The sequence below is a fragment of the Corvus moneduloides genome, chromosome 11 (genome assembly GCF_009650955.1).
Source record: "Corvus moneduloides isolate bCorMon1 chromosome 11, bCorMon1.pri, whole genome shotgun sequence".
Lineage (NCBI taxonomy): Eukaryota > Metazoa > Chordata > Aves > Passeriformes > Corvidae > Corvus > Corvus moneduloides.
In genome coordinates, this window is record NC_045486.1 from 7,512,721 (window position 1) to 7,534,065 (window position 21,345).

General features: G+C 45.5%; 1 protein-coding gene across 7 annotated transcripts in view; it reads left to right on the plus strand.

Moving 5' to 3' along the window:
- ADAMTS9 (ADAM metallopeptidase with thrombospondin type 1 motif 9) overlaps positions 1-15,686 on the plus strand; it is an 81,264-nt gene extending 65,578 nt beyond the window's left edge. For 2 of the 7 annotated variants that reach the window (XM_032121107.1, XM_032121108.1), the window contains exons 31-41: positions 2,924-3,094; positions 4,614-4,808; positions 6,639-6,771; positions 7,009-7,103; positions 7,256-7,350; positions 7,445-7,578; positions 9,049-9,140; positions 9,854-9,967; positions 10,617-10,721; positions 12,718-12,812; positions 13,111-15,686. In XM_032121107.1, coding sequence (XP_031976998.1) covers positions 2,924-3,094; positions 4,614-4,808; positions 6,639-6,771; positions 7,009-7,103; positions 7,256-7,350; positions 7,445-7,578; positions 9,049-9,140; positions 9,854-9,967; positions 10,617-10,721; positions 12,718-12,807 — 1,224 coding nt within the window. In that variant the 3' untranslated portion in view covers positions 12,808-12,812; positions 13,111-15,686. Of the gene's footprint in view, positions 1-2,923; positions 3,095-4,613; positions 4,809-6,638; positions 6,772-7,008; positions 7,104-7,255; positions 7,351-7,444; positions 7,579-9,048; positions 9,141-9,853; positions 9,968-10,616; positions 10,722-12,717; positions 12,813-13,110 lie in introns of those variants that run through there. The other 5 variants (XM_032121109.1, XM_032121110.1, XM_032121111.1 and 2 more) reach the window with 4 other exon arrangements.
- Positions 15,687-21,345: the final 5,659 nt, after the last annotated feature.

The window sequence follows — 21,345 nt, forward strand, 5'->3', positions numbered from 1 at the left end:
GACATTTGCCTTTTGGGGGTAAATTGTGCCATCCTTGCCTGATTTGAATTACAGAGTTACCCAAGGCATGTTTTAAGTGTTCATGGCACAGGGGGTACATTTAATCTCTGTGTCAGATTGTTATTTTTTAAAAAAAGAAGAAAACAATTAATGCTTTTTGCAAAGCAATGCCTTTGGGGTTATTTTAATTGTTGTTATTGTTCTTCTAAAACAGTTTCAGAAGCACTTGAAATGGTCCTTAATTTGAACTGCCAGGAAAAAAGTTCAAAATTTGGGAAATGAGGCAAAAGAGACAAATATTTTCAAATGCCTGATCTGTTTTTCAGATTTTGCTATCAATAGCTGTTATAGCCTGGCCCCACTGTTTTGTGTGAGATTTAAGTCAGTCTTGAACATGAGATTTCATGCAAAATCTGTCACTGCATCAAAAGGAAAAATAGCCTGGCTAAACTATCTGCTTTCTACATAAATAATGTTTTATAACCTTGGGGTGGCTGATTGGAATCTCTGCAGTGTTTCTCTTTGACTTAGTTTATGATGGTCTCACTGTCTTTGAGCCACATTTAATATTTCAGTGGGATTATTTTAATTGTCAGTTACCCCTAAAAATACAAGTAATCAAACTTTCAATTTCTGACAATGACAAAATGCACAGAGCTGGCTCATGTTTATTTGGCCACACAACTGTTACTTGCAGACAAACCCAAATCAGGCTGGCCTGTGCTTGGGAGTGTCAGTCTCTCATCAGCAAGTGATGACTTCAAACGAGGATGGGCTTTTGATGTGATAGCTCTTCACTGCCAATGTCAGAAGATACCTTGATGGCATAGAGATGGCTCATGCTCTTAAAGTGAAGCATGAGCCAATGTATTTTGTAAATTTAGTCTGAAATATACATTAAGGAGGGGAGGAAAAATCAGGCTTGGTCCTTCCCACTACTTTCAAGGTGCCTCCTTTGGCTGTGAGGGACCATGGAACAATTTACCCTGTATTGCTGACCTCTTTCTGGGCTGGAAAATGCCAAACCAGAGAGGAGGGAAGCTTTGAGCATCCTGTGACCCCACTCCCACTGTGCTGGAGAGTCCCTCATTAGGGAGGAGCAGGAAGGTCAGGGTTCAGGCTGCCCCAAAAGTGCCTGGAGAGCTATCAGGGAAGCTCCATGATGATGGAGCTCTAGTGGAGCCATATTCACACACAATGACCCCCTTTCAGTTTTTACTTATGTAATAGGGAGATAATCAGAGATGAGCAAATGTAGCTCACTTTGTTTGCTTTCTGGGGAAATCACACTCCAGCAAATTCCTCCAGCCCCTGTAGGATCGCCATGTTTCAGCACAGACCAAGAAAGGAGCTTCCACTCCAAGGACTCAAAGCAAGAGAGTAAATAAGGTTGAAAGCACACAGAGCCCCTGGGGTCTTCTGGCAGACTGCAGATTTTGCAATGTTGACTGTTGCCTAAGAGCTCCTAAGTTATTCCTTTGGAATAAATGCTGCTTTGTGGAGCTGCCTCTCCTTCCCCATCCCTTTCCACTTTGTCCCAGTTCTAAGTATTTACACCCAACATGATGTTGTGCTCACTGCTGCTCTCCAGGTTTGCTGCTGCTGCCACAGACTGATCTGATTTTTCAGTATTCTCAAATAATTTACAATCCTGATTCTGACAGCTAATTACAGAAACAGGGCCATGACAGTGCCTCTATCTTGCAATTAGCTGAACCCACTAAGATCTTGCTAATTGTGGGCCAGCCAGGAGAACAGGAGCTGCCTCAGGGAGGCTGGAAATGATGTTTGGAGGGTGGGACTCTAAAACTGGCACAGTGTTACAAGCCTAGGTGACTTCAAATGGTGTTTCTGTACAGATAGGGATGGTCTGGTTGGATGTTTTATCCCTTTCCTTAAGGGGAAGACATTTCCTACATGTTCTATAAAATTATTATTTTCATGCATTTTTCTCCTTGTTAATCCAGTTAGTTGAAAATGTTAGAAGTCCATTACAGGCAATAGCTTAAAGAAAATAGGGTTTTACTAGACACCTGCTCTATGCTGATTTATTTTGTTTTATATGTGTTTTTTCTAAGATGCTTTCCAAGGACAGTATCACTCCCAGGAACACAGCCTCACAGTCAGGCTGGTTTTTCCAAGACAAGCAGAGAAAGAACTGAGTCCTTAAAGTCTCTAAAAGGCCCTGGGGAGCAGTTGTACTTGGCTGGCACGGGTTGCTCTTAATATCAGGCAGGGCAGTGTTTAAAAGAGAATAAACCTTCAGGGCTGTCTCCACTGCAGAGACAAAGTTGTGTTCAAGGCCAGGCTGGGTGAAGCTCTGAGCAACCTGGCCTAGTGGGAGGTGTCCCTGCCCATGGCAGGCGGTTGGAATTAGATGATCTCTGAGGTCTTTTTCAACCCAAACTATTCTGTTATGATTCTATGATTCTGTGTGCCCCCACACCAGGGCAGAGAGGTGGGGAAGGGGCTCCCCCCACACCAGCCATAGCCAGAGGTGCAGCAGTGTGATTTTTGCAAGGGGGATGGCTGAGTAGTTGTTCTCCAAACAGTCATATTTACTAGGGGCTGAAATAATGGGGGTTGGCCCCTTTCTTCTCCCCTTGCCCTATCTCCTGACCCAGCATGCCCAATGCTGCATCTCTTGATCCCATCACAGCTGGGCTCCACATCTGCCCCATCCCAGTACGTACTGCCTTGGTTTCTCCTCTCTCCTGTGGATTTGGGTTAGTACCTCTAGAGGTCAGGACCAGTTTGTCAAAGGCAGCAGCATCTGGCACAGCAGGGTCCTAGTCAAAAATTTTCTCCCAGGTGGTACCAGTGACAGCTTACAGGGGTTGCTGGGAGGAGGACTCACTCTGGATGCAGATTCATTCACTGGAGTCCCTCAGGGGTTGCATGAGCCATTGTTTCTTACACACAGTGCATGAAGACGTGCGGGGAGGCGTCCCGGTTCCGCAGGGTGTTCTGCGTGGATGAAAACAAGCAGCTGCAGAACAGTGGCTACTGCGACGCCAGCAGGCGCCCCCCCGAGATGGAGAGCTGCAGGCTGCCCCCCTGCGAGTACATCTGGATCACGGGAGAGTGGTCGGAGGTGAGTCCCCATCCTCATCCTTGCACCAATGCCATGCTCTCCTCCTCTCGGCACTGCCCTTGCTGAGGTATTGCGACCCAGATCAACAGAGGCAGGGCAGCGCTGTGGGCTTTAATTATTATTTTTTGGTTTATTTTTGTATGCAGTCTCCCTGTTGGATAGAAAGGAGCAGCACTGTGGGAGACAACCAGGATATTAAAGACTAAAAGCAGTGTGCTCAGAGTCCTAGCTAATATTATCTGGAGGCAATTTTCTTTCAAAGCACAGTGCATTCAGCAGGCACCCTCTTTGGTTTTCTGCTGGTTTATTTCATTTATTTATTTATTTGGTTTTAGTCCCATCCACTCCTGGGGGGCTCTAGGGCCCTGTGAATTGCATAAGGGTCCAGGTGAGCATCATGGGGGAAAGGCAAGCCTGGATGTGACCACAGGGGAGCATCCTTCCTCAGTGGTGTCTTTGCAGGGGCAAGGACCCAGAGTGAGGGAATGCGAGACATTCACCCTCACAGCTGAGAGGGCAGGACATTCACCCTCACACAGAGAGGGCTTGGCAAGGAAAAGAGATGAGTTTTCCTTGTGGCAGGTGCCACATGCAGAAGGACCCAGGCTAATTTCAGCCTATGTCCTTCTGCAGCCAGTGAAGGTTACTTTTCAGTTGGAGAAACAGCAGAGGGAAATGACGAGGCAGCTGCGGACACAGCACTGATTAAAAAGAAAGAACAAGAAAGGGAAAAAAGAAAACATGCCGGAGCTGAGGGGGAGGAGAGACAAGCCACCTGAGACAGTGCAAGGAGGGAGAAACATGGAGACATGGGAGTATCTCAGAGCAGCTTGGTCTCCTGGGTGGTTTCTTAAGAGAAATATTGAGGTGCCTGTCAGGCTGGCTGCTCCCAGGTGGTCTCCCAGGCACCGTCTACCCACACCCAATGCCTGGGAGACCACCTGGGAGCACTCAGGCCCATGAAGACAGAGGTGGAGAGGGCTTACAGAGCCAGAGCTTGTCTCTCCCCAGGTCCCACTTAGCCCTTTGATGAGGAGGGCAGAAGTGCTGTTTATCCTCTAATTACAATGAAAAATTTCTCATTCTTCCAGTTGCTGGCAAGTACCTGCAATTCTGGGTCAACCTTGACCATTTTCTATCTCTGTGTATCCCATGGGAAAGAACACCACCAAACCAAAATAACTAAATAATAGAGGCATTTCCGAGTTCCCAAGGATCTTCTGCTCCTTTCTTTGTACTTGGGAAGAAATAATAGGTGCCCAGGAGCCAGCCTAGAGTAGGGAGTCCTGGAGCAGCTGTAGATACAGCCCAGAGAGGAACTGGGTGCTCAAAGATAGTGCCAGCTACCAGCCCACTTGTAGTAGCCACTTACAATATTCATGACTGGCTTAAACAGATACCCGTGATCCCTTGAAGCAGTTTCCTGTGTTAAAAGCTGACAGGCCTGGTTTCCTCCCCTCCCATTTTGGGCAGCCTTCCTGAAGTAGGTGGTGCTCACCGGTATTTCCTCTGCCCACAGTGCTCCGTCACGTGCGGGAAGGGATACAGGCAGCGCCTCGTGTCCTGCAGTGAGATTTACACCGGGAAGGACCACTATGAGTACGGGTACCAGAACATGGTCAACTGTCCTGGCACACAGCCCCCCAACATCCAGCCTTGCTACCTCAGGGAGTGCCCCATCTCGGCCTCCTGGCGCGTCGGCAACTGGGGAAGCGTAAGTTTGGCAAACTTCTTTTTTAGCCAAAAAGGCTGGAACAACCTGGGATTTTTTTAGACACAGACTGAAGGTTTGGCAGGGGAATGTTTTAGAGCTGCTTAAATTAATGCATGGGATACTCTGGTGCAGCAGCAGCCCTGGTGTGTTTAGGGCTCCATACTTCAGACTGAACCCCTTTGTATGGGGGAGTCCCAGCAGCTACAAGTAGAGTCATTCATGAAAATTGGGATGTAGGCAGCATTTGTGGCTGTGTTGGTGGCCATGCTGAATGCTTAGTCAGAGAGTGGGGTCATTGCAGAAAACAAGGGTTTGAAAGCCTTGTGCTAGAAGGATTGATGGGTCATTGGCAACTGCAGTTGATCCCACTTGGCCACATGTACGAGAAAGACTTGGGAGCCACCATTAGGCTGAAACACTGGTTATTTGAGCCTTAAAAGGATTTTTTTCTTCTTTTTTCCTTCCCCTCCTTCTTACAAATGCTGGGACAGGTCAGGGGAAAGAGCTTGGCCTTACTCCTAAAGTTATTTGTGTTGAGCCTCTTCTGGGGCCTGAACTACAAGATCAAATTTTAGTTAAGGTGATAACATTTCACTTCTTAGGGCTTCTGACATTCTTTGAAATGTGATGTTTCTCCCATAAACTTGATTTATTAACCCAGCTCAGGCATTTGTAGGAATTTGTCAAACCTTTATGAGGCAATGAGTGTCAAGCCAAGTAAAACATAGTGGAAGTTGTCACAGTAGCTGGCAAAGCCATTTGAAACCTAAGTTCCTCCTGCCCCATAGGAAGCTTCAGATCCTCCGTGTGAGTCAGCACAGAGGAGTTGCAGCAAAGAGCTCAGCCTCAATTAATTGGTATTTTCCCCCAGAATTTCAGTGCAAAATACCCAACTCATTAATCCAACTTCACTGCAAAGTGCAGTTATTTCAGAAAGACCTTTCTCCTCACTTTGGGCTGCTGAATGTCCCAGTGACTACCGAGTACCATGACCCTTGTCAGCTCTGATTTTGAATGGGATTTGATGTAAAATGCCATCACCTTTGATGGACAGAGAGAGTCCTACTCAGTGCTTTAGGTAAGTTTCATGGAACTGGACTTGATAAAGAGTAAATGCCCAAGCTGTGAATACCATGAGCCATTGAAGACCATCTTCTTCATGGTGTGTTCCTTTAGACTAATCATTCTAAATGGATGAGCAACTTCATTTTCTTTATAGCCTAACCTGGTAGCTGTAGAAAGAGCTGATTTTAATTTCTCGAGTACTTGAAAGAACAAGTTGTGGGTGGGGAGCAAGATGCTCCACTTCTCATAGCCCACACTCAGTAGCTGGATGGTCTGCTGCATTGTAGCTCCAGTAACTTGTGCAATTTCAGACTTAGGATTGCCCTTGATCTAGGTGGTTTGAGGTTGACCTTCAAAGTACACAGATTTAGCCATTTTTCCAGCAGGTGAGGGGAGAGAAAATTTCGAGGTTCCTTTTTTTTTTGGTGCAATTGGCATAGAAAACAACAATCTTCCTAATGTGAAAAATAAACAATTTCACTTGAACACATGGTTCGCTTTAACCAACTACCTCATCCAGCAAAGTGTGCAAACGCTGAGCAAAATATGGTAGTCTTGAAGTAATCAGTGATAATAAGGAAGGGATTAATAACCAAAGGGACTACTACACATTTGATTAAAATTAAGCCTGTGTTTGAACACTTTGCAGGATTGGAGTCTTTGCTGCTTTTTCTTGATACAAGGGAAACCATCTGTCTCCGTTCTTTCTTCTGGAGCCCAGAAACCCTTGAGATAGAATAGGAATCTCTGTCTTGTGTCCCGCAGTGCTCTGTCACCTGTGGAGTTGGGGTCATGCACCGCTCAGTGCAGTGTTTGACCAACGATGACCAGGTCAGCAGCTTGTGCCATGTGGACCTGAAACCCGAAGAGAGGAGAACATGCCACAATGTCCATGACTGTAAGTCTGCAGATTTACACCTTCTTTTGCCGTTCTCATGGCTTCAGCATCTTTTCCCATCAAACTTGCAGAGATCTGCAGTATTTCCAAGCATTGGGAGCCATCCAAGTAAGCGCTAAGGCACTTCAGGGAAACCTCTTAAAAAGAAAAAAAGATGTTTTGATGCTTTGGAAGCCTCACAGTGTTCCAAAAGAGATTTTGATGTACAGTTGTTCAAGTATTTCTGTTTTGTTTCAGGTGAATTACCAAGGAGTTGCAAAGACATTAAAAATCTCAAAGGTGTCACTGAAGATAGTGAATATTTCCTGCAAGTCAAAGGAAAGACATTAAAGGTGCATTTCAGCAACAGAATGATAGTTAATGGGTTTTCTAAAGGTTCAAGAGGACCCTTCGTGTGGTCTTCACTTCCACTCTTGGATTTTCTGCCTTTGGTTGTCTTTGTGCTGCCTTTGCACATGACACAATTCTTGCTTCTCTCTTTCAGGTGTATTGCTCTGGGATGCAGACTGACAGCCCAAAGGAATATGTGACCCTTGTAAATGGGGATGCAGAGAATTTTTCAGAGGTATATGGATACAGGTAAGAAATCCTGTAATCATGAATCTCACAGTGTTTTTGTTTTCCATGGCAATATTTCCCAGTCATGAGTAGAAAGGGTTTTCTTTTGATTTAGATTGCATAACCCAACTGAGTGTCCGTATAACGGGAGCAGACGAGAAGACTGCCAGTGTAGGAAAGATTACACAGCAGCTGGGTTTTCCACCTTCAGCAAAGTAAGGCTGGACCTGAACACTATGCAAATAATAAGTGAGTAAAAACAGGGCCTTGCCATTAAAAAAATGTTTATTTTACACAAATATAGCTGTAACTACAAGCAGGCAGTAGTACTCTAGTGAACAATATTCCTGAGAATTCCTTTTAAAAGCTGCTTTTAGACTTGGTCATCTCTTTGCTGCTTTACACTTGGAGACTGCAACTTAAGTACATCAGAGATCCTCATGTTATTTCTCTGTAAAACAGGAAAATATTAAGGCAATTGCTGGTGTATCTGCTCTGCAGAGTGAGTATTTGCATGCTCCCAGCAGCCCAGTGTATTTTGTGAAGAATTTTATTTTATTTCATTTGGTCCCCTCTTTTCAGAATGGACTCGGACACAAAGCCTAACCAGGGAGGAGCTGCCCCACTCCCCCTCCATTTTACTCTGAGAGGTGTCAGGAGATCCTAGTGCAGGGGTCTCCACCAGGGTGGGGATGCTGTTCCCAGTGGCCAGGGCAGACGAGTCTCTTGGCAGAGCCAGACCACGGGGAAATAACTTGTGTTGAGAGCTGGGGACATGGATTTGCAGTGGAGAAAGAGTGTAACTATGCAATATGAGTAACACACTGTCTCTTTTGTCATTCCTGTCAGCTGGGAGCCCATCCCACCACCAGAGACCCTGTAGCATCCCATAAGGTTATGGTTTCAGTCCCCATGACTCCACTGCTATCAGTTTCCAGCAAATGTTTTAAAATAACATATTGTTGGGAGTTCATTCAGTAAATAGCTAAGTGGCTTTTTAGCAAATCAAAATCCTTCCCTGTAAAACGACTCTTTATCTGACAAGTGGTTTTTATCACTTAATTTTCAAGACCTCCCAGTCTATTAATCTGTAAAAAGCTACTAATAATCTGTAAAAGCTCCTAGGTAAAGATCTCAAAGGAACCACCCTCGAGGAATTTGATACCAAATCCCTTTGAATTTAAAAAGGAGCTGGGCACCTACCTCTGTCAGGCAGGAGCTATCTCACATCCCCATCTAAATGAGTCTCAGTTACTTCAGATCCCTCCAGAGCAAAATACTCCAATTCCCTTTGAAAACCTGACCCCTGGGCTGGGGCAGCCAGGAGAGCAGAGATGTTGTTTGCCTTTGTTTAAAACAGAGATTTAGAAGGTGCTGTAGCCTTCTTGAAAGTGGGGGATTTTTTGATAGAGAAATAAACCCCAAGTCAATGGTTCAAGTTTTGTTATTTATACCTTGTTCCTAAATCACCAACGGATTTAAACTGAGCTGTAAATACTGAGTGTAAGTGTCCTGTTAAATTCAGTGCTCATGTGCTGGGAATCACATGTGGGATGAATCAGGAGATTTAATATTAAAAAGTATAGTAGTCTTGACTTCATACATTAATGTAGGAAGCCAGCTTTGGTGAATTTAAACATTAGCAAAGAGCATGTTTACATTTATTTTGTCTCTCTCCCTGCATCTTTCTTTCTGTTATTCACCAACTCTTCTCCACAGCAACTGATTTACAGTTTGCGCGGACACATGATGGACGACCTGTCCCTTATGCCACTGCTGGGGACTGCTACAGTGCTGCCAAATGCCCGCAGGTATTTGACAAGAGCATTTAATAGGAATTGGTGCCATTTGTTATGTTCAGGCCCTCTGTTAATTACTGCTGATCGAAGCAGCCCAATTTCAGTAAGTGGCACATTCTTATCTCAGTGATCTGAAACTTTTCCCTTTGTGAAGGTGGAGAAAGTGATGGAGAAAGTTCCCTTTGTGACTGTGAAGAAAATAATTTCCATTTTCCGTGTTATCAGGCCAGTGGCTGGCTAAGAGACATTCCCTAGGGCCTCAGTAAAGGAGAAAAAGAAGAAGAAATAGGCTGGGGGGGAAGAACGGGGTTTTGTTTGCATAGTTGAAGGCAGGGGGATCAGTCCATGACAAGGCTTGGTGGAAATGCTTGGCAGGGAGAGCAGTAGGGAGTAGATGCTTTTTGAAAGTCTGTAGGAGACAAATGACACTGTGTGAGGGATGGCTTGCTGCATGTTCCCAGCACACCTACCTTTTGTGGGGCTGGGGGATAAGTGATCTGTTTGGATAGTCCAAGGTATTGGGTGGGCCGTATTGGCAAAGCGCATTAACAGGGAGTCACAGCAGCAGACAGCAGAGGGCAAACCTCTCCATCTCCTTCCCTCCCTGCTTTCAGAGCTGACACTTTCCTGCACAGCTCAGCGGCTTAGGAATTGACTTCTTACCTCAGGAATGCTCATAAATGTTAATGACCATCCACCTGACCCAGACAGTTTGCTCCTCACAGAAAATCAGCATTCCCAAGGCAGCAAGTGCACGGGGCAAAGCTAACAGCCATCTGGTACTGCACAGCCGTGCTGGGCTGTGGGTCAGCCTGGGGATGTGTCCAAAGGATCCCTCTGTGAGTGCAGAAATGGGCAGGACTGGAGACTGCCATGGGGGTGAAGGGAGGGCTGGAGGGTTGAGCATTGGATGCTGGCATAGTCCTTAATTTTCCATCCATCTTTTGCATTTTGAGAAAGGGTGGAATTAAATGTTTTAAAGAAATAAGCAAATGGAAGAGGAAGAGTTTTTATTTCACTAGCCTGGGGGGGGGGGGGGGTGGCGGGGGAGGAAGCAGTGGAAAATAAGGAAAACAAGGATATGTGTGCCCTCTCCAGTTGAGGAGGGAGCACAGTGGCTGTAGCACAACCCTGAGGTTCCTTCCCACCAGCTGCTGGAGCACGTCAGGCTCTGCAGTTTGCCATGGAAAAGCCAACAATGCCCTCAGGCGGCAGAGAAGAAGCAGTGCAAAACCGGGGTAAAGCAGTGAAAAGCCGGGAAAAAAGGCAATTCAAAAGCAATCTGAAGCCCCTCCTTCTCTGCAGCCACCAAGGAGAAGAAATTCCTAATGTGAGCCATGCTGTGATTTGTACAATGGGTTAATCATGGTCAGAGCAATAGAAAACAAGGAAAACATTGCTGCCAAGATCCTGTTAGAAAAGTGACACCGTGCTGTGCTGGGAGTCTGGAGCACGGCATTTTGGGATAACCAAATGTTTGTTTTTTAGGGTCGCTTCAGCATAGACCTGTACGGGACAGGCCTGTCCCTAAGGGGAACAGCCAAGTGGCTCTCACAAGGGAATTATGCAGTGTCAGAAATTCAGAAATCCCCAGTAAGTTGTAACTTTAATTATGGCTATACCTGCTCATCAGAAGTTTTTAATCGCCACATTGTCATTCATGGCAACATCTTCCAATAGAGACTAACAAAAAAATGAACATCTGACATTAAAGTGTTGCATGTAATTGTAGTGGGGCGAGGCCCTGGTGGGTTTGACTTGATCAGAGTTGTTGCAATTAATTAGTGAGCCTGATTAACTGTGAAGCTGAGAGCACTGAGTGCTGTGGGGCAGATATATCCTTAATTAGTTGCCTGAGATGTCCAGCATGAAGTGTGCATCACAGAGAAGGGCAGCAGGACAGAGTCAGGACTGCAGAGCAGGGTTGGACCTGCAGATAGGGTCTGGTGCCAGGCAGACCCCTGAGTAGGAATTGTTCCCAAAACATCGTGAAAAAGTGTGGAGGATGTGGACCTTCCTGCTGGTCTGGTCTGGCTTTATCTCCTTGGGAGAGTCTCAAGTCACCGGAGTGCTGCAGGGGCACCATCCCTTGTCACTGCCTGTGGCTCTGCTGGCTGGAGCCTCAGGGTAAGCCAGGCAGCCCTTCACAATCACTCACAGCCAAATTTGTACTTGTACTGCTTGATTTGCTTGCCTGTTAACACCTCCTGCAGTCACTGTGTGCCTTCACTCTGTTGCTCCTGTGTCATATTATGAAATTGTAGAAACCCAGAATTGCTTTTTTGGCTGTTACTTCATGTGAGTCATCCCAATTGCCGGTTAAAACTCTCCAAAGAAGGTCACCATAATCATTTAATAAACAGCAATTTGCAAAACATCCTCTCCTGTACTGCTTTCAGTCTCCCTGGCTCTGGGGAGCCTCAGTCTCCTCTGTGCTGGTGCTCTTAGAGGAGAATTGATGCTACTGGTCTGACCATGCTACAGGTGGAAGAGGACCAGCACAGGCCCTGTCTGTCAGTTCCAGCAGGTGCTTTTCTATTCTTCCCTTCTGAAAGGAGAGAAGTCAACTTTGGGGTTGCAGAGAACATCGTGGCTGGCAGAATTAAAACAAACTTTAAGGAGCAGGGCTGCTCAAAAATTCTCCATCACCTGGTGGCATCTGTCAAGTGCTGTTCCAAGGGTGTAACTGCCTGCAGGAGCAGAAGAAAGAATGGTGTAGCAAGAAGAGATGATAGCAGCCTGCTGCAGTCACAGATCAGTAATGTCAAGGGCAGGGTGGAGCTCATTTAAAAATAAATGCTTTGTGCAAGCTTGTTGTGTGCTTAAGTCCAGTTTTCTGGTAATAGAGGGTTGAATTGCCCTCAAGGACTGTCTGTCCATTGTAATGACCAACAGGAGAAAGGCTCTGCAGAGTGAGATAAGGAAGGCCAGATGGAGGCATTGATCTCCTGACTCAAGTCCAGAGTTGCAGCCCGCTTGCTGGGCTCACCTGGAGACCAGGTCGACCTCAGGACCACTCCATATTTTCCCCTTCTGGCTGTGGGATAGGGAAGAGGGTTGGCACCTCAGCAAGTGACATCACCTCACCCCATCACTTTCCCTCCTCTCTTGTCTCTGGAGCCACTCCAGGACTTTCCCTTCCAGGTGGATGTTTCCTAGTATTGCCTGCAAATATGCTTCCCATGCCCCTCCCATGCTCAGGCAGAGCTGAGGAGTTGTTACTGTCCCAGAGTGGTTTTGCTCTCACTTGAGCCAAGTTTTCTACTCATTACTGTTATTCACTGTGGAGAAAGCAGATATCCTTGAGATATCCTCCAAATGGCCTTCTCTGTGGGCAGCTTTCAATTTAATAAATCAAAACTACCCTTCCCTATTTGTGTCCACAATCTGACCTGGTAGCACTAAAGAGAATTACATTTGTGTGTATTTGAATACAGTGGTGATTTTGTAGATTGATTTAGGCGTCATTTGTTTTCTTTCCAAGCCATTTTCTATTAAAAACCCTGGCTCAAGTAACCCAGATCTGGCCCTTCTGCAGCATGGATTTCCTGAGCTCTTACTGAGCTGTTATTTTTGATTTTGCCTGCAGGATGGTACCAAAGTAGTAGGAAGATGTGGTGGTTACTGTGGGAAGTGCACTCCATCATCTGGAACAGGCCTCGACATTCAGGTGTTATAGCAATGGTGAGTTCCCAGCTGCTTCTGCATGAAGGAAAATCTTCCCCAAAATGCCCTGAAGGAGCAGATCAGGCCATCCTTGCAAAAACACATTGAGTGCATTGGTGACAGCCACCCACCCCACAGAGCATCCTGGTGGGATCCCCTGCTCCCCCAGTAACCCTTATGGTTACCACACTGTCGCCTGGAAACACCTTCCCACCTTGCAGGCACCCACGTTTGCCCTGCTCTTGTGCCAGTTTCTCTAGTGACATATTCCGGAGGCCAGGATGACTCTAATGTGCACCTTTTCTGTCTTTTTCAGGTTGTCTGGGAGCAGCCAGTAGAGATGAGAGATGGATGAAGGATAGTGATGCAATACCTCTGCCTTCCACTTTTATATCTGTGTATATGTGTATATAGATCACATATTCCTAATGTACAGTTTAATATTTATGTTTGGGATTATTTATTTTGATTTAATATTTTTGTATGTAAAATCATTATATTAAGGCTGCTTTTACTATTTTTATTTTTTATTGTTAAATCCTGCAGTCGTAAACCACTGCATTTTGCGTACTCTACATTATATGTAGCATTATGACAAGTGATACTTTATTGTCACTGTATTCAGTTGTTTACTTTCAATCAGTAATTTTCCTTCCGTTATGGGCTGCTTTGGCCCTCCACGGTGCTACACAATCTGCATAGGGGTATTTTTGGCATTTCAATCTGTCTTTATGCAAGGAAAATAGACAAGATGTGCTTAAAATTTTATTTTTAGGGATTAGGCTGACAGCACTCAAGGAAAACATGACAATGAATACAGTGCTAGTTGCATTAGCAATCTTTATATTTTAGGTATGTTTTGAATTTCACATGACCTCTGTAGCCAGTGCTAAAAGTACTGGTTTGGTGCTAACATGATATTTATTAATGCTCTGTAGTTTTAGTTAATCCAGTGCCTTTATCATTGAAGAAGGGAATAAAGCAGAAAAATTGTCAGGGAATTCAAATCAGTCAAGATCTACCCCAGGTTTAGGATAATTCCTGTAGATGGATCTTCAGCTTAAGCCCCTTTTTCTTAGGGTTCTGAAGTGAACTCACTTTTTTAAAAAATGTATCTTTGTCTCCTAATTGCATGTGCCACTGTGCTTCCTGACTCCATCTGGAAGCAGGGTATTAACTCATCCCAGACAGGCTGATCAGGCCATATGTTTCCCTGGGCTGTGTGCTCAGAAGAGATGTAGTTTCTTACAGACTTTGTTACAAAATCCTAGTGTGCAGCTGAAAGCATCCCTGTGGTGTTCCCACCCCATGGGGCTGGTGAGGACCATGGGCACAGCACGCCCAGGGATGGGGACAGCACGCCCAGCCAAGCCACCCCTTCTCTTGGCCAGGGGACTCCACTGCAGGTACTTGCAGCATTTCCCCAGCTTCCTACTCACTCCCCAACCATCCGCAAAGGGAGGCTTTGCTGCCTCCTTTCAACAAGATCACTCTGTACCTACAGATGATTCTGCCCCCCCTTCAAAAGCAAGCTGCTCTACGCCTACTTCTGTGTTGCTTCGGATCTTCCTGATAAGGCATCTGTGCTCCTTGCCTCTCCTCATACCCATGTACAACCAGACATTTACTGTTGGCTTTTTTTAAATCAAACTGAGGAGCCATCTCCCTTAGGTGTGGTGGCTCCTGCCTGTATATAGCCGGTAGCACGCTGCTCTTTCACCAAGCTTCGTAGCACATTGAAGGGGGGTGATGTGACCGGATTATTGTTGTAGTCTGTGACTATGTCCCTTATCTCTTTCTCCACAGCTTTACTTAGTGATAGGAGGATGCTGCCCTTTCACCTTACATGTCAGGGCAGCCAGGGCACAAAGTACAAGGAAAGGAGGCTTTTCAGCACAAAATTGCCACCAGTTTGGAAAACCAGAGAGGCTTATCTGGATAACTCTTTCCATTTTGGATGCAAGCAGTTACCAAATGCAACCTTGGGATCTTGTGTGAGTCTTTCACAGAGCTCCCCAAAGGATGTATAATCAGTCTGTTACAAAACAGTTGGATCAATGGTGATAAATGATCTGTTCCCTGGATTCATAACCCATGTGTGTGCTGGGCTGTGTTCAGCCTTTAGAGTGAAACCTGTCAGCCTGACAATCGGGGATCGATGCATTCCTATCAGCTGGGACACATCTCACAGGCGAGCAGGGCTGTGTTACAGCCCAGCAGCTGACGAGCTGGTGAAGGAAAGGGGAAAAATGGAAAGAGAAAGAGAAAAAAGGAGAAAGAGAAAGGAGTAATAATGGAATAGTGATTTTTCTAATGATAATTGCTTTTGTGTAACTATAGTAGGGGAAAAGGGAAAATTGCACTATGAACTTTAGAAAGAAACAGTGCTTAGAAAGTACAGGCATATTATATTTTCTCTAATGAAGTGAATGGCTATTTATAAAAAGAAATACTGTTTTGACCTGTACGCATTCATTTCTACCGTATAGTTTCAGAGCAGCTATTAACAGAGCTAGAAAAACCTAAAAAATATGAAATAAACTACAAGGGAAAAAAATGACAGAGCACGGATCCTGTGGTTCCTTAATGATCATCATTAAGTAGAGCAGATTTTGAGGACCAGAGACAATAGACATTCCTTGTTCAGGAAACAACGCTGGGTTTTGTATATCAATGCCATTATTTTTCTACAAACTGGGGTCTTTTTTTGCAAGGACTTTCCTGTACAATGTTTCTTTTCTTTCTGCTTATACCCAAAAGGAAATGAAAAGATCTGTAAGACATGTCTTTATGGTCTTGCTGCATTTGCCATCGTATTTCAATACGTGTGTGCTACTATAGAGGCAAAATACTTTGTACACTAGGGAATAATACATTGAATGGTAAACAGTCTTTTCTGTGCTGGTGTTTATTTCCAAGGTTTGGGTTCCTTGTTTGATTGTCCCATGCCAAAGGAATCAGGGATGGGAAGAACGTTGCTTATATGGAGCCCTGCCCCAAATCGATGTTGGAGTCTGTGGACCAGGGACCACCTTGGAGAATGGCTATGACCATCCACTCATGTCCTGCTGGTTGGAGAGAGTGATGCTCCCAAATTTCTGTCCAGAGAAGACTGCCCCAAGGTGCAAAATATACACAAGCACATCTCAGAGGTGCCCCATGCGTTGTTCAGATATGTCTGGTGACTGGGTGGTGCTGCCTTCAAAGACCAGGGACATCCTTTGCCATAGGATATAAGGGAGATAAACAGTTCATTTTGCAATTGTTTTTGAAGGGTGAGCTGGGATAATGGGCCTGGTCCATACCACTTATGGAAAGTGCTATGGAAAGAAATGTGGAAAAAAAAAATCAACTTTTCTAAATTGGAGAAAATAATATCAAATATATGAGAAAATTCAGGCAGGAGAAATTTGGTTTAAAAGGAAGCAAATGTAGGGACCACCTCCCAGGATGTCAATCAAGTGTTGAAGTGCAACCAGTCTTACAACACCACTGCCCCAGATACTGCAGGTGAGAGTGAAGAAGTTGCAATTTCTGTCCTCCCTTGTATGTTCCTCATGCTTTGTCTCAGAAAATGCTGCCGATCTCTTAGTGCTGGCAGCTCCAGCCTTTTCCAGCTTCTATGTTTTCCTCCCTTGTGCTGTCTGAAACACTGTCAGATGGAGAAAACAGAACATGCAGTATTTCAAAAGTTCAAATCTTATTTTAAATTATCAATCTCTTAAAAGTGTCTTTTCTATCATTTATCCTTAATAAATGATTACAAAGACTTTAAAAGTGAGCTGCTGTGGAATGCATATACAGACCTTGAATCGTATTTAACCTTCCAGCTGAGAGGAAAGATGTGTGCTAATGTCTTTACAAATAATTCGATGGGTGAAGGTATGGGTGTTAAAGTCTTTAAAATGGGTCTTAATGTCTCTACTGACTTTGGGCAGCAGGTTGTTGCAGAGCCCAGACAGTTTGGCTTCTGAAATAGGCATGGGTCTGCAAAAGCCCGAACTTCTGAACTTTGGGGTAAAACAGTAGGTTCAAGGGGGTATATGTGGTAGGCGGTTCAGGAAGGCTGTACCTTCCTAGTACCTCACCCAGTGGGGAAGGGAAGAGGGCAGCATGCGACCGGGAGTTTGGGATAAAAGGGAGGCTGTGCCCTCCAAAATCCCGAGGGAGAAAACCTCGCAGGTGCGTGCCCCGGCGGACTCCCTCCCTTTATTCAAATAAAGTTGAAGGACAACTCTGTCTCCTTTTTGGACATAAACCTTTGGCGTTTGTGGATTTTCCTGACAAAGCCCTGTATAATGAAAGGTCGTTTTAACACTTTCAGTGCTTAGGTTCTGTGTGCTTAATGCTGAGGTTCTATGACAATTGCAGCGCTCTTCTTCAGCCTCGTTGTGCAGCTTCAGAGACAGAGGTGATTGCTTTCTCTCTTTGGCCTTCTGCCCCAATGATGGGCATTTTTCCTGTATAGAAAAATAAAATGCATTTTGTTGAAGGCTGTTGGAAAGGAACGTCACAAGGAATTAGTCCTAAATCAGGACATTTGATTCCTTTCCTTCCTTTCTTCATAACCTCACTTTGAAATTCATATTGAAGAGTGAAGAGAGGCTTGGTCTACTGTGTCTTTCCAACACAACTCTTCAAACAGATGATTGAGGGCTGACTCAGAAGAAAGCATTCTGTCAGGGGAAGAGCACTTCTCCCATTACCAGGCAAAGGCACAGAAATTCAACCCAACCCAGGAGTCATTAACAGCTGAAGTGGCTCAGCTCATGTGTTAAGTTCTCCCATCACTTGAACTCTTCAAATGGAGAACTCTTTCAATCAGGTCGTTGTAAGAGACGTGTTTGAGTTCATCCAGAAGTCACAACCCTTTGCAGTGCTGGTCACGTAGTGGGAGGGGATGAGTCCCTTTGCGGTACAAATTCCTGGAGGCAGCTCTCCGGCTTGCATTGAGAAGGAGGAAGAAGCTGATGACCAAAAGTGGTGCCTGTCAGTCTCGCTCCAATATTTTCCAAGTATTTTCGCCTGTGAAGTGATCCAGGCAATTGGAATTGTAGCCTTCCAGAAGCAGATTAGTTGGCAAGTTTTTGACCTCTCTTTGAAATAGCGAGATGAAGAATGCTAAGAAGCATTCTTCTTATTTCAGCCTTCACAGAAGAGTCTGAATTTCCACTTCAAAGCTGGCTTAATTTTTCAGCTATTTTATATTAGCAAACATAAAGTACAGATTTGGGAAAAAAAAAAAAAACGAAGAAAAGAAGAATAGTATTTTGACCTAACCCAAATGTCTGTTATACTTCATTTCCTGGGGAGGTTTCTTTTGTTTGTTTCTTCCAATTAAAAAAAAAAAAAAACAAAAAAACAAAAAACAAACCAAGAACAACAACAAACCTGTGAGTTTCTCCTTGAAATTACTTATGCCTCTCTCTAGTTATAAATATTGGTTCTGAAGTGTTTGGAGATGTGATCTGTTGACTGTAAGTACAAGAAGATCTGATGTAGGTACCATTTTAAGCAAGGGAAGGTAGAAATGCATTTCTCCTTTGTGAAGCTGATCCAGGTCCTTCAAGGCAGGATATGAAGTGCAGAGGCTGAGGCCATGGCCATCAATCCATTTCCCCCATGAAAAACTCAGTTCTGCTGGGAGCAGAATGGTTTCCACATTACATCTCCTCACAGACTTGCACATGCCTGACTCTAATGCTCAGTCTGAGCTGCCAGCAGCAAGATCAAGCTGCAGCTACTTAAACATTTGTTGGTAGTCAGTGTCTCCATTTCTGAAGAGAGAGCATGAGAAGAAGAGCCAGAAGTCTGGAGTAATCTCTGAATACAAAACCCTTTGTATGTGGGACAGAGGGTGCAGGGGGAGGCAGGGTTCTGCATATTCTCTCTCAAAACCATTACTTGGCTCCATTCATATGCTTATAATTTCTTCATCCTTCTTTAGTCTGCAACTACATTTCGGAGGAGCAATTAAATTAATCAGGTCTTTCCTGCATTGTCCGTTTCTAATCCGTCCTCGATGGCTTGCTGACCTTCCTCTTTGAAGCTATTCACTGCTCGCTGCCTGCCTTCCCCAGCCCCACACAGAAAGGAGCATTGACTGTGAAACGCTTTCATTGCTCCCGCACCCAGGAGTAAGGAAGTGGGAATGGCTCCCTGCAAACGGACTGGCAAGAACAGACATGTCCAGGTTAGTCACTGTTACTGGCAAATACAAGTAGCGGTAAATACAAGTGGTGCCTCCAAACCACCCCTGGCAGGTGGGAGCAAGGCCTCCTGCAGCAGACGATGCAAGCAGGTACCAGATGCTGCCAGAGGCTGGAGCTGTGGCCTCATGCATGGCTTGGACTTCCCAAGACTTCTCAGCTTGGTTCCAGGTTTGAGTAGCCCTTTGGAGCAGGATCCAGATGCGTAGTAGTGGGAGCATGAAGCTCTGCACTTCCCACTGGGGCTGACGCCTTGCCAGAGCTTAGAACAAGCAGGTACACAACTGTGGCAATCTTTCCCTGCTTCAGAAAATGCAGCATAGCTGAACTGGCAAACAGCTGACACCTAGAATAACAAACCACGAGCTGCTGAAAGGAGTTGTAGGGCAGCAGAGGCCATGGAGGTTTGTTTCCTGGCAGCACAGGAGCAGCACGGTGAGTCTGAGCCTTGTCTGTGGGAGCAGGAGGCAATGGCCTTTCTTCTTGTCTGTGCTGGGGCTCAACGTCTGTCTCTCCTTCACCGTTCTCCTCCCAGGGTATCCCTGAGCATGCCATGTCTCCTCAAATCCACGTGTCTCAGGCGGACAGTCCACCCTGATCAGTGGTACAGGTGATCTAAGGAAACCCCAGCAGATCATTGTGCTGACTCTCACTTGAGCTGCTGCTCCATTCAGGAAGGGCAAATGCAGAGGTGATGCCCTTCATAACTACTTTTTAGAGATATTTCTGAATTCTGCTGACTGAATTGCATAAAGTGGGGTGTCCTCAAGTCATTTCAACAGCTCTTGTCAACACCGACAGCTTCATCCTGCTCTGTGTGGAAAAATGCAGTGGGTGTGCCTTGTGCTGGTGCAGACCTCACCTGGTATAACCCCTGAGAGCTGCCTGCCTGCCTGGGAGAGGCTGGTGCCCAAGTTAACCTGAGTATATCCTCCTCTTCTGCTTTCCTCCACATTGTGCAAATGGTATATGAAGCTTTCCAGGTATGACTGGCATTCAGATTTCACTAATGGCATTTTCCCATCTGATCATTCCCAATGGCTTGAGCCTTTCAAGAACTTAAATGTATGGCAGCACTTAACTTGGGAGAATCAGAAGCTTTTGGCAGAAGGTATGTCCTGGGCTGTTTGCCTTGGCTAAAGAACTGGTGGCTCCAGCAGGCTAAAATAGCAACAATATAAAACCTGACAACATTGGTGTCCAGAAAAGAAACAATTTCTGGCATCTCAGGGCCACAGACAAAGTTTTCTGAATTTTCCCTTTGACCAGCTACCTAATTTCTTGTGATCTGAGCTACCACCAGCGGCCTGGTTTTGCCAGGCACTTCTCTCCCCTATTTATAAGCAGGTTTCAACCCTGTAAAACTGTAAGTAAAAGACTCTTTTCTTTTTCTCCCAATGAAAAGAGACAATAAAGCAGCTTTAAAAACACGAGTAAAAGGACCTTTCCACCTGCAGGGTGGCAAATGAATGATTAATGTGAGGGAGTGCAGGACATCTGTGACACTTCCAGTGCCGTGGCAAGGGAAGGGCAGGATGGCTTCTCTCCTACCAGCTCACCTCCTGCCAGGCCCACTGACACCTGCCTCTCTGCCAGTTACCCCAAATTGGTTTGTTTTTCTTTATCTTCATAAATGGTCCTGAAAAGTCAAAGTAGCATGGCAGAAATGTGAATTTACAGCGTAACGCAAATAATTCTGCTGCACCAAAAGAGAGCTGCAGGGAGTGAGGGGGGATAGTAGAAAATTACTTGTTGGTATAGTGCAAGGATGTTTGTGTGCAAATTGGCTGAGTCCCACCTGACTGCTTTGTTTAGCCTCAAACAGAAAGGCATTAAGCAACCACGTGAACTGTGGAACGGGGCCATCCCCCACCTCCCCACAGCCCCTCCTTGTCAGAGAGGCAGGGAGAGCTGCACTGGGGGACCCCTGAGATTGACAGCAGAGAAATACAGCTCCGGGAAAAGCTGCAGCACTGTCATTTCATTTCGTGAAGCAAGAGCCAGAAGGATGAGGAGAGGGCTGGAAAGGGGCAGGAGGGAGGGAAGGGGGATGCACAGCCTGTGACACTGCCATGCTGGCATCAGAGGCCAGGGTGCCCAGGGTCCCTCCAACACCGCAGCAATGCCCAGCCTGCCCAGTCTGAGAGGAATAGATCCCTTTTGGGGGGGTGGTAAGTTTTATGTATCCACTTGGCTCTGCATTTCATAGCAGGTGCTCCCCTCCACAGAGTGGGACTGGGCTCCAAGTTTTTGCTGGTGTGGACTCCAACTTCCAAATGCTATTTACAGGGAAATTGAAGAGCGCCTTGAAAATTAACAATACATGACTATAAATCTTACTC